This window comes from Haliaeetus leucocephalus, unplaced genomic scaffold (genome assembly GCF_000737465.1).
Source record: "Haliaeetus leucocephalus isolate CR32 unplaced genomic scaffold, Haliaeetus_leucocephalus-4.0 Scaffold2, whole genome shotgun sequence".
Classification (NCBI taxonomy): Eukaryota; Metazoa; Chordata; class Aves; order Accipitriformes; family Accipitridae; genus Haliaeetus; species Haliaeetus leucocephalus.
This window is the reverse complement of record NW_010972438.1, coordinates 8707412-8726140: the sequence shown is the minus strand read 5'-3', so window position 1 is coordinate 8726140 and position 18729 is coordinate 8707412. Positions and strand designations below refer to the sequence as shown.

Genomic DNA, 18729 nt, shown 5'->3' with positions numbered 1-18729 from the left:
CTCCGCACCGCTCCGCTCCGCACCGCTCGGCTCCGCGGGGCTGCGGCGACATGGAGGCGGTGGACCAGGTACGGGGGAACCCGGGCGAGGCGGGTTGGGAGAAAGCGCGGAGCAGGAGCGGGGGGGTCTGACTCCTTCTTCTCTGCCCGCAGCTCGCCTCCGCGGGCACTTTCCGCGTGGTGAAGGAGCCGCTGGCCTTCCTCAGGGGGCTCGAGTGGGGGAGTCCCCCCCGGGGGGGGGGGGTCGGGTAGAGGTTTGGGCCGCGGGGATGGGAGGGTTGGGGTGTCCCTAAAGGGCGCGCACGGCGCTGCGCCCCGCGGAACAGGTGGGAGCCGGAGCCGGAGCTGGGACGGGGGACGCGGGTGGGGGGGGACGCACAGGGGCTGGGGACTCTCATCCTACAGCGATGTGGCCGGCGGGGGGGGCTGGGGGCTGGGTTTGTGGGTGCCTCCCCCCGTGTTGGATGTAAACGATTTTTTTTTTTTTTTTTAAAAAAGAAAAAAACCCGAAAAATCCTCATTATGCATTTAGCAAACTTGTCTCTGGGCCGAGCGGGGAAGGAGGCAGATAATTGGTTTGCAGAGCAATGTCACTGTTTGTTGCTCTGATGCTCATTCGTAGTGAAGTCTGCAGGTCAAATGACATTCATCGCCAGTAGGTCTGCGGGAGGAGAGAGCCTCTCTGAACGGAAAGTTCAGAACATGTCATGGAGGATTAATCACATTCCCCTAACGCCGACTGGCTGGGGAATTATGTAAGCCACGTATTTTGGGGGGCACGTCCCCGTGCGGGTGCGTTTAGCCACATGTTCGCACCCGCCGCGCGCAGCCCGGCCGCGGGGTGTTGGCGAGGGGCTGTTTTGGCGTGCTGGGGGCAGCTGCTCGCCCCGGACCCCGTCCCTGCCCGTGGTCAGCAGCTTTTCTCCACTGGGAACCTCAAAACATCAGGTCTTGCAGAGCTGGGTGATGGGGATGTGGCGGTGCCATGGGCTTGGGACGAGGTGGCCCCGCGGCAGGGTGACCCGCGCGTTGAGAATGGCCAAAGTCCCTCGTGTTCCTTGCCCAGAGCTTCTGCAAACCCACCCGGCGCTGCTGCTCCCACCTCGAGGAGAAATTGGGATGTTCAGGGGTTGAACCCCAGACACCGGTCCGGGGGTGCTTCAACCCCTCTGCGGCGCTCGGTGCGGAGCAGAAGAATGGGGAGGAAAGCTATTTCTATGGCAAATCACTGCTGGGAGCGTGGTCTTTTGACTATCTGCCCAGTGTAGTTGTGTCTGGTGGTGGTGGTGGTTGGGAAGCGAGCTCCTCCGGGAAGGGCTCCGGGCTGGGGGGGCACGGGCTGTTCTCCCCTCGGTGCGTTGGCGTCCTCGGGACAACAAGTGGGAACTCTTTTCTCTTGGCAGTTTCCTCGGTCTGTAACTTCTTCCAACAGCCGAATATAAAAGCTGCCTTTGTCATGGTTGAAAGCCACATGTAGAACTCTTCTGGCCGCTCTATCTGCACGTTGCCTGGGTGTATATATATAAATGCACATGCGGCTGTATGTAAACAGAGCTCTTCTGACGTGGCTGAGGTGTATCAGTCCTTGGTGATAAGGGAATGTGGCAGAAGGGTGCAGAGTGTGTTAACATTTAAGATGGTCTGAGAAATTACTTTTTCCCCTTTTGACATGTATGTGTAAGTAGAATTAAGCACATTTTAGTGTGTGATACCTCAGAGTGTGGAAGACTTTTTTTTTTTTTTTTTAATATACTTGAAAGGCTTTTTGGATTACCTGAATTCCAGCTCTATTCACTTCCTCTTGTTGTTCCCATCTTCCTTATCCTCTCACTATGCCTACCAACTGCTATCCACCTCGCTCTGCCATCTCCAGTCTCAAGTAAGTGTCCGTCTCCCTCAGATTCTTTTCATCAGCCTAATTATCATTTTAAACTTCAAAAAAATGACCAAATGCTCCAGTTGATTCTGCAGCCGCTTCCACATTCCCCGGCAGCCTCGCAGCCCTCAGTATGCTTGATCAGAACAGTCAAATTATACCGCTAATTGCTGGATTTACAGCTGTTTCATTTCAGGTGTTAAATGATGTGCGAGTGGAGGTTTTTTTATGCAAAAAGTGCTGGTGACAGTGGAATTTATTAAACCTGCTCTTGTTAATGCTGATGAGTTTTTGGGAGCTTTAGAGTAATCACCTGTCAGAGGGTGTGACCGGTGTCATGTGAGTGATGTGGCAGCTGAATCATAACACCCAGTTTTACAGAGTTTCAGGATTTGGGAAAGCAAGTGCAAGTAATTTTAATGTTGTCTTCTGTTGGGTTATTTGTCATCTAAAAGGGAGGTGTTAACTTCTGCTTTTAGAAAACTTACACTTTTTTTAATGCATATTTCCCAGAAAGCCAAGTTTTGGCTTTCTAGTGTGAAAAGCAAGCAGGTAGGACACAGAGGTGGGGAAAGCCCTTTCTGCAGTCTAAGGAGGGGAGAACTGGCATTTCTGCCCCGTTGTTTCTGTACTGTAGCCGATATGCTACTCATGGCACCTCTTAACACCTCCCACTGGAGTCCTAGATTGCATCTGCAAAGAAATAAAGTTCATAGCCCAGCTGGTGACGCAGCGATTCTGGGCGTTGGGTGGCTCTCGTGCTCGGGGGGAGGCTTTGTGGTGTTGCAGCACAGATGGCAGAGGTACGGGGGTTCCTCCGAAAGGCTGGTAGGGTGGAGATGGTGTAGACCGAAAATGTCCTCAGCTGGTCCAGGCAGTCCAGCCTTGAGTTGGCACTCTCATCTTCTGGGGAATTTGGGTAGGCCCACGGTGGCTCGGGGGTCAGCACGTCTTTATTAATAAACCTCTTGTACGACAGTGCTGCTGAAATTTGTGTATTAACAAGCGGAAACATTTGCAAGTCTGGAGAGAACTGAGGTGGCTGTAGGTTTCCTGGGTGTGAAACTAACTGTTGCAGAAGCAATCTATAGGTGTGCAAATTCCAGCTTACCTGTAGTCTGGCTCAGACGTGGACCTATGTCTCAAGGAGCAGGGACTTTATCTGACCTTCGATCTTCTACTTTCACTGTCACCTAACACCCAGAGAGAAGATGCTGAGATAAGACTGATTCTTCTGAATATTCACAGCACTGTAACATGTTTTCATTTGTATTTCCCGTGTACTTTGTAATTTTATTTTCAGCCAAGAAACTGCATTCAGAAGCCCTTAAGAGACAACGTTGGCTCAGGCCCAGGAAAGGTTAAGAAAAAGAAGGAAAAAAAAAAAAAAGTAACTTGTAGCAATTAAGCAAGAGTTGCATTTTTTTAACTCTACCTTGGTAATAGATTGTGTACTTGGAGTATGTGGGTCACAAATCCGGGCTTGGAAAAACCGCACACAGCTATACAAGATAGGCCCTGGACGTTTGCAGCTTTGAGTCAACTCTTGCTTCACAGCATGTGCTGGGGGCAGGGAAAAGCTGTTTAAAAGCCTTGTTTGTTCTTGCTCCTCTTTATTCCCCTGGCTGTTACTCCACAGATCTTTGTATGAGAAGAGGGTGTCTTTCTGAAGCTTATTTCTCATGATAATCTACTGTGGCACTACAACCAGTTGCAATGTCACAAACGCTTTTACAGCTTCACTTGAAAAATGACTCTCCTATGCGCGCACCTGACAATAATGAATAAGGAAAGATGAAAGAGAAGAAATATGTTCATTCATCTCCCTGGATTAATTTCAGTCCTGTGAATCTCTGGATATGTTTAGACTGCTTTTAATGGGGTCCGCAAAAAGTGAGCAAGACAAGCAAGTTTGTCAGCTGGGGTCTATCTGTTTTGCAGTCGTTGCCTCTCTGGAGCCCTACAGAAGCAAATGAAGTGAAAAGGGGGCTCCGCACATGGCAGTGTGATGGGGATATGAACAACCTCATGCAGGTGGCTACCTGCAAAAATATTTTTGTAAAAATGGAAACTTTGTATCACTAGGCTGAGGTTTTTAATTAACTTCTGCTGCTTCTTCGCTGTGATTTGTCACAAACAACTTTCCTCCTGCAGACCCAAAGCAACCTGACACTTACCTGGTTTCCGTGTAAAATAACAGGAGCTGCAGTGCTGTCCGTAACCCCTTTCCCTGTAATCCTTGATAAATAGCAGAGATGCAGAAACTCCACTGTTTTGCAGGTTGGGAGGTGCTGTGATTGCCTGGCTGCTAACCTGCAGGTTGTTGTTGTAAAATACCGTGCAACAAGCTCCCTGCTCGGCCAGCTTGCAGCCCTGCCTAAGCCGATATGGGCACAGCAGAGGGGGTATTTTGGGCACAAAGACCGTGCGAGTAGCTCTGTCTAAGCCAGTGCTGCTTGTATCAGGGCAGATGGTGCAGGACAAATCTTGTGGACACTGGGGCTTTTCTTGATAGGACAACTTGGCAGCGGATGTTCGGATGTTCAATGAACCCACGTGTGTCTGAGGAGTTGTTTTAATTCTTGCCTTTGTGCTGAAAAAATACATTCCCAGGCCTTGCACGACTGCAGATCATCACTGCTCATGAGCATCTTCATGAGATGTGCCAAATATTTCCAAAGCAGTGCAGGGCATTTGGATGACAAATCCCCATTCATCTCTGGTGGAAACTGGACAAGGCAGAATTGCAAGGCGGTTTGAAAAATCTGTGTGTACATGGACCAAGCTAACCTTGCTTTGCTTCCTTGCCTTCTCGGTGTGATCCTTTGACTGGTGGGCCAGGAAAAAGGCCAGGCTGTTGCCAGCCTGGCAAGAGTCAAGCTTGCTTTGATTGTATGGATTCTGAAAGGGTTAGCACCCCTTGCCTTGCAAACAGATGTGTATTTGGAAGGCAAAAGGAATCTGAATCTTGAAAGACTGATAATAAGTCTCATCTTTTGTCCTAATGCTGATTGCTCATCTGGCCATGGAGCGCTTTTGTTGGATTATATTTGCATGCATATGAATGGACATAAGTAGATGCATGCTTTCAAGTATGTCCTAGAAAAGCCTAGATATCTTGAGATACTGAAAATAAATGAAAAAAAAATTAAGATGATAATGCTTGCACGAGGCATGGGTGATTAGTGGTTTGCTCTGTATAGTGTATTATGGGCCTCAGATATTTTATAGTTGCTTGAGACTCTTTGTCATGCTTGCTTGTGTGTGTTTGGTTTTTGCTTAACCAGAAGGCTGCTGTCTACTCTGGCGTGGGCAGAGACTTTGGGTGATGGAGCAGGGTAACCTTGGTGAAGCTTAGTGCTCCTCTTGGATGCAGGGCTGGAAGAGTTGAGAAGTTGATGTCCTCTGCCCTCATATTGAAATAAAAGCCTTAATAAAAAGAGTATTTCTTTCTGCCTGCTGATGTTGCTTATGCAATGCCAGGATCAGATGCTGCATTTAGTGCTGGGTCCATCCATCTTGATGTGTAAGATACACAAACACATGTGAAAAATGTATTGTCAATTTTTTTTATGTCTCCCTCGGGATGGAGGTGCCTAGCTGTTCTTGAAAACCTGGTCCCAGTTACTGCCTCAAAGGTCTTGTATGTGTAGCGTCAGGCCAATAAAACATGTGCCACTTAATCAAAAAATGTAAATCCATTTCTATGGTATTTTAATATTAGAAAGGTAATTACCATGTAACTAACGCTTCTCTGTAAGCTGTCATTAATTGGATGATTTCTTATAGGCAGCTTAGCATAATGCATGCAAAATACACTGCAGCTCTGTACAGACAAAAATTGCCAGTCAAACAGCGGGATGTGAGCATCCAAGAGACCTGAGCCCTGCAAACAGGCTTTATCGGTCTTTGTCATTGGACCTACAGCTTCTGGACACATACCAGGGTATCAGTAATCTGCAGGCAGGGAACTCTGTTGAACAAATTATTTTACTAGGAAGAACTGGGAGGTGGATTTTGCCATTAGACACCAGGGTCTGTTGTGAGCGACAGGAAAGATCTGAAAAGTTTTTGTAGTCGCACTGAAGACAGATGTGAAAGCCATATGTTACTCTGTCAGTGGGACTGGGATAAAGGCAGCAGAAGCAATAACAGTGCCTACATGGTATTTTACCTTGTGGTCTTGAAGTCTCAACTTCTGGGAGTCTTGTGATTCTGAAACCTTTGGCTTTGATGAACCATATGCTTTTAGGACAGGGCAACAGAAGAAGGATGGAAGCCCTAAAGACTAAAAACCCAGAACACAAGTGAAAGGGCAGAAAATCTGTCTTGTGATCCCATGGTTTTACGCAGACTGCAGAGAGCTGCCTGTTCTGCATGCTGTTCATGTGCGTGTTTATCTGTGTGCGTATCTTGTTGGAAACTGAGAACCGTGCTAATCTTCTCCCATCGAAAAGTTGCTGTTAAAATGGTACAAATGCTCTTACAGGCAAGGAGGGAAGGAGGAAAGGTCAGCAATGCCTGACCTCATTGCAAATAAATTATATCTTTCATCTGAAAAGTGACTACCGTTTTCTACTTAGGCTCACATTGTGATCATGGAAGAGTTGATTTTAAAAGGTCACCTAACAATTCATTTAAATCCTGATGATTCTCAAGCAGTCCAGAGTGGGATCTGGTATAAATGAGTTATGTAGGATTAGCAAATATAGTTGAGATACAATGCTCCAAGAGGCGGGAATTTTTGGAGTTATGTACTGCTTCCATGGGCAGTCCCTGGGTGAAACTGGTAAAATTTCCTCATGGCAAGCCACCTTCTTGATGGCAGAATCTGCTGGCGTTATCCAAATGTGGCTGTTGGAAGCATTAGGAATAGAAGATGAGGAGAGACTCATTAATGCTAAATTTGATTATATATGCAAACCAGGTTTCTATGAAATGAAGAACAAAAATGATCTGACTTTCAAACTAGCAAGAAGATGCATGGAGATAGAGGCTTCTGCCATTAGACATACACGGTTAGAGTCTCCTTGCCAATTTTTGAGGGAGATGTTTCAGCCGTCACTCCTGTAAATCAGCATCAGCATAATTGGAGCTCTGGGTAAAAGCCCTGCATGTTGACATCTCTGGATTCAAATGTCATGGTCAGGGGAGGAGAGGCTTGGAGGTGCTTGTGATAAAACCCTTTCATCATTCGGATCCTGTGGTCCCTGAGTTAACCTGGATTCATGGCACCAGATGTGATCCCAAGGAGCAGGAGACCTCCTGGTCGCTGGCTGAAGTCTCCCCTTTTCTCCGGGAGAGCGGACCTCCTCCTGACGCAGGAGGAGGGGAGAGGCAGAAAGCAGGTAACGCTGGGCTCTGCACAGGGCTGGTGGTGGAAGGCAAAGTGCTCACACCACGCTTTCTCCTTTGGCACCGAATAAAAATGGTTAAGTAGTATTATGGTCCTGGGGTGCAGTGTGGAAAACAGCACTTGGCCGTCTGGCTGGCTCTCCAGCCCAGCAACTGGCCAAAGGGTCTTAATGGCTGTTACGCTCAGGGGGGATCTGCAGAGTGCCGTAAAAAACATTATGGAAAGGAACATAGTGTGGAGGTGCTGCTTTTAAGGTGTTTGTTCACAGTGGTGTATGTACTGCAAAGTGTGACATAGTTGCTAAGGTGACAGCTTGCTTGCTTTTTGGCAAAAGCAAAAGAATACTGAATATAGACAAATGATGAGCTTTTTGCTTTGTTTAATTTGCACAGTTTTATTTTCTGGCCATTGTAGAGACTTCCTGGGTTTGTCTTTGGAAGCAGTGTTTTCCCACTCGAAATACTTCACTAGGTTAGAAAAGCTAATATTGCTCCCCATTCTTGAGGAAATGCTTAAATCACATAAACCGATGGGGGTTTCAGTGGTTATAATGGTAGATACAGATTATGGCATTGAAAGGGTTTGGTAATGGCATTCAGTCAAGTAAGGAAGTATTCTCTAAGAACCTTTTATACAAACAAAGAATACTAGGTGTTGCCTCATTAGCAGCCTACGGATGCAGGTACATCCCTGAGCGGACAGTCCAGAAGATTTTTGCACATAGTATTTGCATGCATTTGCAAACTGCTCAAACCTAAGCTGAAATGCATGGTGAGGTGAGAACTCCTGTCGGTCAGGCTCAGAGATCGGTTAGAGTGAGAGGGAACGAAGTCGAGGCAGAGACTCTTGGCATCGGACTTGGCACGTCCCAGGCATCGGACAGCTCGGTTACTGCTGTGGTTGAGTATTTTCCTAATGCTGCTAGGGGAGAAAGATCAGCAGAGGATTAGACTGACACGGCCCCTCAAGAGAGGGGGTTTCCAGATGAGCAGCCATCTGTGGCATGAAGCAATGTTATGATCCTCGGCATGGAGAGGAAAGCAGAAAGGTCTCACAAGCTTAATGCCAACTTTGGCCCTTAAAGCAGTGGGGTACGTGCATGATCCAGGAAAAACGGCCAGGAAAGGCTGAAGTAATGTGCCTCATTGCCCTTTATTGTCTTACCTTTCCTTTCTTTGAGATGTTCTAATGGATAGATAAATGTGTTTCTCTGAACAAGCTGTTCTGTCTGTGCCTTTTCCAAAATGCCTTAGCATCTGGGGAGAAGGCTGTGTTAGAGGCAGAGCCTGCGGGAGCTGCTGAGCTGATGCTGTGGTGAGCAGAAAGTGCTGCAGCCTGGGGCTTGGGATAAAATTTGGGGGGAGCTCTGAGGGCTCCCGTTCCCAGATACGTGCTGGTGCAGATGTCCTGGCCCCAGTTTGGCGGTGCCATCGCAAGGCAGAAGTTAGCGAGGGCATTTTCAGAGTGGTCAGAGATCATGACACCCTACACGGGGCTTTTGTTGGGGGATCGGGGATGTCTCTTTGCTAAGAAGTCCCCCAAAAGCATCCTCGGCACTGAGATGTGCAGCGGGGAGGTAGTTCCCTGTTTCTCTGTGTTAAGGAAGCAGGAGAAAAACTATGGAGCAGGAAGATTTCAATAAAGTGTTACACATTTTCAGATGAGAGGTGTACTGTCCCAGACCCACTGTCAGAAATAAATCTGATTTGACTGTCTTGCAAAACTCCCGACCTGTCAACCTGATCTTCATTCCATGAGAAATATCAGAGCCTGCTGCAAACAGCCTGACTGAATATTCACTAGAAGTGCTCAGGAACCTGAAGTATTGAGGGTGAAATTCTGCCCAGAAGATCTCGGAAAGAAATGCTGCCTAACATCAGCAAGATCATTGATACATCAGGAAATAATTTATAGTAACAGCTCTTCAGTAGCTCTTGCAATTTCAAAAAGAAGTTTATTGTGCCTGTCGTCAATCTTCACTTTTCCTGATGTTAACGCTCTGCCCGCCTGTGTTGTTTCTCAGGTGATGCAAATCCAAGGTATCTTTGGCTTGAAGTGATAAGCCTCAGCTCGTATCCTTTGGCACTTGCATGTCAGGTGCTTGTATTGGGGCCCGGTGTTTGACACTGCACTTGCTGATCTTCCTAATATTATGTGAAAAGCCTCTGTGGCACACCAAATAATACTACAGAAGTAGCAAGAACTTCCTTGCCGGGTTCCCAAAAACCAAGAAGACAACTGGCTTCTTGGTTCAGCCTCCTTGATGTGGGCCATATTATGGCCTATGGCTGCTTTCAGCATCCACGTCAAAATGCCCCAGGATGCCAGGAAATATCTTACAGTTATTTAACAAGCAAACTGGAGCCTTGCTTGAACTGTTTTCAGAATAATCTTCTCCCTGGCTGTGTGCTGGAGGTATGCTCGAAGCAAAACAAAACAAGACACGTCCCCCATCTGTGTGTCAGTTTAAAACCGCATAGTTGCTTACCCCTGCTACTCCTCACACAAAGGCTGTGTTGCACACAAAAAACCAACTGCTCTGCATCAGTTTTTTACCCTATTTAAAAAAAACCTTCCTATGGAGAGAGTGGTGGCTGGGAGCAGTTGAACGTGGCAAGGTCACAGCTCCCTGTTGGGACTGTAAGAGGGAATGGTGCCCGTGGGTGTATGTCGTGCTCAGCCCAATGGGATTAGGTTTGATACTGGAAATTGGCTTAGTGCTGCAGAATACGTATATTGCAATAATTATCCTTTGGAGTTGAGCAGTTTCTCCAAGTGCTTTTTTAGAGACCGTGCTTGAAAACCAAAGCAAGTGTGGGATTCCCCTACCGCCAAATCCAGCAGCTGATAAATCCGGCAGAGCTCTCCTGATTGCCATCTCCAAGGGCAGTCAGCGTGCTGAAGTGGAATTAGGTCCTGGTTTGAAAGAACACGCCTGCCAAAAAATTAAACAATGGATGCCTTCCTGTTTAATTTTAACATTTTAATTAAATTCTCTGCTGCTGTGTGCCTTTGATCTCAGTGAGCTGATGCACATGGTGCCTGCCGTTGTGTCATAGCAGCGTTTTGTTCTAATCTTGCACGCAGATGCATTTGAGTACGGATAAAAGTGCAAAAGCTGCATGCTGCCAAGTACCGAGTGCATCGCAAACGGACTTTTCCAACTGGTGGCCAAAGGCATGCGGACAGGGAGATTATTCGGGAGTATGGCTCAATAGAGCTTCTTTCTGAACATATTCTGTCCCCGTTTTTAATCTACTTCTGTGAATGGTGCTGCAAGAAGAGTTTCCTTGATGGAATTAGTCATGGAGAGGGTTGAGGCCAGGAGCTGAGATTTTATTGCAGAACAGAATCAGTTTCAAGTGGGATAATTAATAAAGTTTGATCCCTCAGTCAGAGAGCAGAAGCAACACTGTATGGCATTGGCTGGGCACATCTCTTGATTAGTCCCAGTCAAGTGCCCAGTTTGAGAGCATTTGGCAGGCTGCTGGCTTTCTACGCAGCCATGTAAGACGTGGGTACCGAGCGGCACATAGCCAAGCAGCCCCACCGCCGCCAATTTCTAAACGTGTGGAAAAGTCTTCAAATAAAGATGTGGTTACACGTCATTTCCCCTGCGCTGTTGGTGGCTGGGCTTCGATGGTGATGGGAGGAAGGAAGCGAGCTGGGAGCGTGTGGTATTTTGCTGGCAAGAAAAGGTATTAGAGTGAGTTTCCTCAAGTGTTACAGCCTGCGGCAGGTGACTGAGGAGCCTCTGGAGTATTTGTCCTTTGTGGTTTGGGCTGTACCTAGATGTCAGGGAAGCATCTGTCATTGCTGCATCAAAAAGAGTCATTGGTAGAACTGATTTGGGAACAGGAATTTCATTTCCTTGGGGGAAAAATAATTTTTAATCTAAGTGTGCACTGGCAACTGGAATTCTGGTGAGATCATGAATGAAGAAATATTTGTGCCAGAAACTACAATATTTCAGCACAAAATATTTCTGTAAAGAAACAGTGATCGGGTTGTATTCTCCTTCTCCTCTCTGCACCCTGCTGCGATGCCCCAGGCTCGCTCCTCCCGGAGGAGTCGGTGATGGATCGTGCCGAGCGTGACCCTCCTGCGCGTCGGGGCGGTGCGGTCCGGCTGTGGAGCCTGATTTACAGAGCAGGGGCAGCACCAGGGGCCAACCCAAACTCCTTGGAGGCACAGCAGTAGTGGTCCCGGGGGAGATACTGCAAGCCCTTAGCACTGGGACTTGCAAAGAAGAGCCAACATCTTTTGGGAGACGACAGCGTTTTTGGAAAAAGATGAGCGAGTCCAAAATGCAGAAAATGGTGTTGGTGGAAGATTTTCATCTGACTTTTAAGACAGTGCGTGCGTGTTGGTGTTGTAGTCTCTGCTTGTATTGTGTGCCTAGCCCTTTTTTCGGTCAAACGTGGAGTTTTTCAGAGCTGCACAGAGGCAGCACGGTCCACTTAGGAGAGAATCATAAGCCTCCTTGTTTTGCTGCGTTGGCTCCGTGGGCTGTGCGCGCTCCCGCTGCTGCCGTTGCAGCCTGTCGCTCGTGGCAGGCGGCTCTGCGGAGAGGGCGCCCGTTCCAGCACAAAATCTGTGCCTGTCCAGATTGCGAGGCCCTGGCAGGCAGCAGGAGCTGGCTTCGCGGCGGGCCGACATATGCGGGGGACGCTGGGTGTGCCATGCGGCAGAAAGCCCCCGTTACGGTGCTTCCCGGGGAGGGACGATGCCGTGAAAGTGAGCTCCTTCCCTGCGGTCTTCCACGGCCTGGCAGCACTCCCCACTGCGAGGACCAAGTGCTGTCACTGCCTTTTTTTTTTTTTTTTTTTTCCCCTTTTTTTCATCCCCTTCATCATGGTTTTGCAGCAGAATGACAGCAACAGGAGACTGAGACGGGGCTCAGGTCTCATGGCAGAACCGATCCAGCACAGCTTGCCTTGCTGAGGAATTAAATAGAAAAGCTCTTTCTGCCATATAGCTCACCGTGGCATAGCTTTTAAAAATAGTTTTCCATCTTTTTATTTATGTGCTCATTAGCACTGGCCACCCATGGGTGCAGCATTGGTTGTTAATGCAGCTGAAGAGGCTCTGACAGAGCTAATGAATGGTTTTTGTGCAGCTTAGTCCCCCAGAAGTAGTGACTCAGCAATGATCAAACATCTCTCATGGGATGAGGCTCTGACAGAGCTAATAAATGTTTTTTGCTCAGCTTAGTCCCCCAAAAGTAGTGACTCAGCAATGATCAAACATCTCTCGTGGGACAAACAGTTCCCAGCTATTCCCAACTTGCAATAAAACCTGTGTGTCACTGGGCTGCTGGGAGGCAGGGCTCGAGTACCCCACATCCGTATTACTTCTGCACAGAGAGATTGCTAAGCATGTCCTGGGTGTTAGGACAAGAGTACTCTTGCTTGGTTTAAAAGAGATATTTTTTTTCTGGGGATTTTTAGACTCCACCCCGTGATGCGCTTTGGGATGCATTCAGCTTTCTCTTCTGAATAGGGCTCCAGATGATGGAAATAAATTATCATAAATTAGAATAGATTGCACTCTTCAGCATCTCTACATCTGTCATTATGTTTCTTTAACAGTTCAGTTTAACATTTATACACACTCTGACAGCAGCTACTGGTGTGTATGCTATAAATATTGGCTTGGAGAAGACATTAATGGAGTTTAGGTAAACGTTTGATGCCGCTGAGATTCTCTTCCATATGGTGGTATGCAGCAAAATCGGATTCAATGTGCCATGTATAGCGCTCATGTATTCCCTATAGACTGGCCTCCTGGCGTTTCATCAGCTTACCACATTACCAAGAAAGCGCAGGTGCCTTCAGAGAGGAAAACGAGCTTCCTGGAGTCTATTCTGTTCTTTACCACCTGTAGTGTTTGTGACGTTTAAAGCCAAAGTGTAGCATGTACGGTTAGGAAGGGCTCAGGGAAAAGAGACGTCTCGCAGAAGCAGCAGTCGGGAATTAGGCAATGAGCTGTGGGAGTGCTCTGCTTCGAACACGTGTGAGGAAAACCCATGGGATTTTCTGGCCAAGATGCCATTTTGTTAGGCAGTGACTGAGTAACAGGGCGAAAGCTTTGCATGTTGGTTGGTCATGGTTGCTAAACCTGAAATTTGTGGCTCTAAACCCCTCGTGAAACTGTCACCAAAACCACACGTGGGGGGAGCACGGCTTCAGAGTTTGAGCAGTCTGGCTTGTGTCCTGCTGACTTGCAGGAGGACAAATAGCTAAGACCATCACAGCAAGAGGCAGGAAGAAATATATTCTGGTCCCTCTGGTGTTCCTTCCATAGTTCAACAGAATTTGGATGTCTCCCACAAGTTTTTTTTGTTTTGTTTCGGTTTTATTTTTTTTTCATTTTGCTAATTGCAGCACCTTGATTAGTGTAGCCTGACGATGTGGCTGCCTCCTCTGCAGCATTTCTCTGATTTACCCCTCTTCCAAGCTAGCGTGAGGGTACGAAGTGTGTGGTCTGGCTCACCGCTGCGGAGGGGCAGTTGGGGTAAAGCAGCCGGGCAGCCCAGCCTCTGCGCCTGCCGTGGGGCCCTGGGAAACATCTGGCTCGTGCCGGCCCTGGGGCACATCTGCCGCAGAGAGGAGCGCGGCTGCTTCGTTTGCCCCTGTGTAATGCAATGTAAGTAATGAAGTAACCGTGATGTACAAACTGGCTCAAAGCAGGGCAATCCGAAGAGAAAGTGCTCTTCACACTGTAAATCGCTAAAGGTCTTTATGATGCCAGTGAATTAAAAATCCGAGAAGAAAAAACCCTCCAGTGCTGCAAGTTCAAGATGCATCTTTTAAAAGCTGCTGGTGGGGAGGGGAAGAGATAACTTATCTGAATGGAAATGTATTTAAACTCTGTATCTTGTACAGTTCTGGGTTACTGCAAAGAGAACAGTGTATTCCCTGTCACTTGGAGAGATGGAGAAATTTTTGTATAGACTGAATGGATTTCTGTGATAATGTTACCCCTTTTGATCTGAATCGTTAGCCAAATTTTCAGACCTTTGCAGGTTATTTCTTTTAAAAGAAGAAGTTGCTTCAGATGTTTTGGTGATGCACTCGTGTTTATTTGCACTGGCAGTACGGAGGAGCCTGGTTCGCTCCTGCATCCAGTGAGGGACACTGCGTCCGCAGCCTCCTTCCCCCCTGGCTGGGCAGAAACCCTTCTCTTGCCTTTTCTCAAGTTTCCAGGTTGTATTGTTGTTCTGACTGCTTGTGTGGTTCTTCTGCCTCAACTTTCCTCCTCTTCCTGGCTCCTGCAGAAAAAAAATGTTTTGCAAAACCATTAGCAAAATCCTTCCGCCCAGAGCAAAGTCTTGCCCATGATTTTCCTTTGAACAGCTAGTTGTGTCTGTCTGAGCTTGAGGCTGGCATTTATGTCTCTTGAACGATGCTATAAAGGAACTAAACTGTATTTGAAGAAAGGCAGCATTTACATTCACCTGATGTTAAAGACATTTTAGCCCAGCCAACAAGATTTCATGGTGAGGCTTGCTCCAGCAAGGAACCCTTCAGCTTTGTCCAAGCTGAAAGAGAAGCTGGACTCCAGGGAGCAGTTTCAAGGCATTGAAACTCTTTTATTGTTATTTGTTGTATTTCTTTTCTGCAGCTTTTGGCTTTTTGAGGCCTGGACACTCTGGGTGCAGCCCCTACCATACAGCTATGACAGGCATGGGTTTCTCCATGATGCCCTCCTAATGAGCATGCTGAATTTGAGAAGGGATGTGCAGCAGGAGGAAATTCATGTAAACAATCTGCATTGGATCACTTGTCATGAGAATATCTCCTTGAATTGTTTATTTCATTAACTGCATTTTTTTAAATTTAGCTCTGATCTAGACTGAAAAGATACTCTTGGGTGGAGGGGAGAGAAAGGCACCCTTATTCTGGGTGGGTTTTTCTGTTTGTTTTCAAATACAGATGATGTTCTCATAGGAAATGGGTCTATGTACTTCTATTCCATTAAACCTGCCAGGTTTTAGCATTCACATATGACTGACGTTCATAAACCCCAAAGCTATTTCTTTTAGGCTTTCTGTCCCCATAGTCAACCTGGAGGTGACCCATTCCCAGTTCCTACTGTCACCTGTAGCGGGCTGAAAGGCCCTTCAGGGTAGGACGGGAGAAAAGTCACACTTTTTGCACTCCAATCAGTGCTGGATCTCGGAGTTTAAAAATATCACAAGTGAAAAACATGGATGTGAGTCATACAGAAAACACCAGTTCTAAGGGAATATAAATATCAGAAAAACACATTCTTTAGATGTTTCCTCCTCCTGAGAGGTAGCCACATCTAAGATTTCTGTTTGAAGTGTTCAATCATAAACATCGGTCCCCTGCTGTCAGAGTGACCACTAGATACAGGAGACGCCTATTAAATGTTAATAGCTAATACTGTGCCAGAGCCACGTCAGTCATGAGGGTCTGAGTGAGCTTTGCACAAAGGGAAAAGGTGGAGAAGGCTGCGACTTCACTTCTTGGGTCAAGATATTCTAGTGATCACAGTCTGCAGTAAATGCCTCACTTCTGGAAAGTTTGGTGCTCACTTTGGACCTAAATGCTCATCCACATCTAACACATCTGGTCTCATATTCCAGGACAGCATATCTGCATGTTTCTGGGGGGGTGAGCTCTTTCTTTTCAGTCATCCCGTTTGCCCCTTAGCAGCTGGGAGACTATGATTTTGTATCAGCTGGGCTTAGTCGTATTTTTGAAGCAAGCATGTATTAAAATGCATATGCATTTCCCTGTGTTTTTACAAGATTAATATTTTAAAGGCTATTTAATACCAAATTGCTGAAAATTATTTAAATCTGAGACATGCTGGAGAGATCAGAGAACTCTTACCAACTGTTGAATTAGTAATGTTGAATTAGACATGAGAAAATCCTTTGCAGTTTAAGTTGCTTTTCTCAGAACTTTTTACATGTTTAATATCTTCATTCATCTTTCTAATAATTGTTCCAGTTTTGGCTCTACCCGAGTATCCATGCAGATGTGCACATTGCATACAGTTTAGGCCCTGATCCATTCAACCAAGCTGTACCTCCTTGTGGACCATCAGGGAGCCCCAAAACCACTTGTCTCAGGGGTACCTTTTCCTTCTGTGGATGCAGTGCAAAGGTTGAGCCCTTCGTGGATAATTTCATACTTGTATTTGAAAAATCTGGTTGTGCTGCTGTCTGAGAGAATGGAGATCATGAGTGCTCTTCAGTGTAGACACTTCAGCATTATCTTCCGAGAATCTTAAACTTAAAAATTTGAACTAGAAATAACATTTGCATAATATTTTGCAAGAATGCTACCTTGAGGCTCTGCAAGGGGAATTACAAATGTTGCTTTTTTTTTTCTTCATAACTCTTGGAGGGGTTCAGCCTCTCTCCAGTCCCCCTTGATAACAAGCTGCTGTGAGAGCTTAGCAGAGCAATGTGTGTCCTGGTCACACCAGATGGATCTCATTTGTGTTGCTGCTCATAGTCATGATAGGCAGCAAATGGAGTGGAGCCTGAGGCAGCATTTTGCTGCCTGAAGTTGGTGCCTGATGAATTACGGAGATAAATAAGGCAAGAGTCTGCCTTTGCTTTTCCCTTTGAGTGTGCACCTAAGTGTTAGGTGGCCCATGTTTGAAGAGACAATGTGAAATGAGCTTTCAAATATTTCCTTGAAGTTGTCTTAATTATTTCATTATAACGGTAAGGAACAAAGCAGAAGAATCAATACGCCTAATTATTACATCTAAATGCAAGAGAAATTAGCCAGTGAACTCTCTCTTCTCTGGGGAGGATTAATCTTCCTATGCTCTATTTCAAATGTCTTCCAGAAAAATGAAAGGCTTATCACCTAGGAAACACGCGGTCCTAATCGCCCAGGTCTGGCACTTGGATTTGCAGACGGTGAGGGGACTTTTAGTTGGTCTTCTGAAGCACAAAATTAGATTGTTTTGCTTGTGTTTAACCGTTGTGGTTGGAGTTTTGTAGCTGGGTGATTTGAATGACAAACGCTAGCAGGGCATGCACCACGTGTCATCCAGATATGCCTTGGCCGGCTCTGCGTGAGCTGGTGGGACCTACTCAACTCCGAGCAGTGCCATGGGGAGGGCATAGGATGGATCCTAATGTGATGCTGTCAATGGGGCAGTGCGAATTAGCTCAGCTTCTCAGCAATGAAGTGCTGTACTGATGAATCTATAATGCTTACAGAGCTATCTCCTTTACCTTTGCACTGTACAATACATGCTTCTTTGACAGCTCTATGAGACTCCAAGAAGATATTTTGCTGTGGCCTGGTGGCAAATAGCCACGAGACGCTTACAGGTGGTCCTGGTGGGGTTTGATTCTTCACCCTTGAATTTAGCCACTGAACTGAAATGGCAAAAGTATTTCCTGCATACTAGGTTTAGTATGGCAATAAATTCTGGTTCTAGCTCCTTGCTTTTGACTCGCACCAAGCCAATGCTATCTCGTGATACTTTCTACTAGGTTGCCTGTAACAATTTCAGGCTGTGACGCAGATGTAAGATGATTTCAGATGAAGTGTTAAATGAATAAATTAATCTTTATATAAAATGTGTTTAACCCCCGCCCCCCATAAGGTCTGACTTTCTTTAGGTTTTGTCATTTGTTGTCATGTGTTGTCCTGGTGGAAATCCAAGTCTGGAACTACTAAGATGTGCTTCCCCAGAATATTACATTTTTGCACAGGCAGATCATGCCCAGGAGGAGAAGGGTTAGGTTTATTCCTTACCTGCAAACCCACCTCAGTGTAAATAAGACTCAGCAGCTAAAATATGAAGTCTAAATAGAAGGAAAAAAAGGCCATTTCTTTGCATAACACTGGGGAAATCAGCCTTACAGTTCACAAACTGAGATGACAGCTCGCTGTAGGGAAAACTTCAGTCCATCATTATTTTGCATTTTTTGGTTGCGTTACTCATGGCAGTTTATTAATTAGTTTCTGTTTTGCACTCTTTCTTAAAAGAAAAAGATTTCAACTCATTATGTATCACCCTTGTACCTTTCTTCCTTCCCAAATTACTCTTTGTATCATGGTCAGTTCCCATCTTTCCTGGCTGTCGAGTTGATTAACTGGGTGATGCTGACTGGAGGGCATGGGATGGGCCACTGATGCACCACCTGATTATGTGGTCATGGAAACCCCCGGAGGTATGACCTCTGTTATCAAAATAAATTGGGATTTTCTGCCAACTAATGGTTGGCGAAGCTTGTACTAATGCTAGATTCTGCTGGATGATGCACTATGGAAGCCAATTAGCCTTTGCTGATAAGCTAGGCTTTGATTAAGCTTTTCCAGGCTTTCTCATCGCAAGAAACATGCATTACTCATTGGACATGCAAATGCATTTGCAGTGTGTAATTACAAAATTTTCTAAAGGAGCGACCTATTTTAAACTGGGCTTTTGTTTCACTCCTCTTCCTTCGTTGTGCTTACCAACTCAGTCACACAGTCTAATTCAGCAAACGT

At 46.3% G+C, this 18729-nt stretch overlaps 1 protein-coding gene across 1 annotated transcript in view; it reads left to right on the top strand.

Moving 5' to 3' along the window:
* Positions 1-50: 50 nt before the first annotated feature.
* Positions 51-18729, top strand: part of SYNPR (synaptoporin) — a 111741-nt gene continuing 93062 nt past the window's right edge. Inside the window, exons 1-3 of the mRNA XM_010573329.1 lie at positions 51-68; positions 153-214; positions 2700-2703. Coding sequence (XP_010571631.1) covers positions 51-68; positions 153-214; positions 2700-2703 — 84 coding nt within the window. The remainder of the gene's footprint in view (positions 69-152; positions 215-2699; positions 2704-18729) is intronic.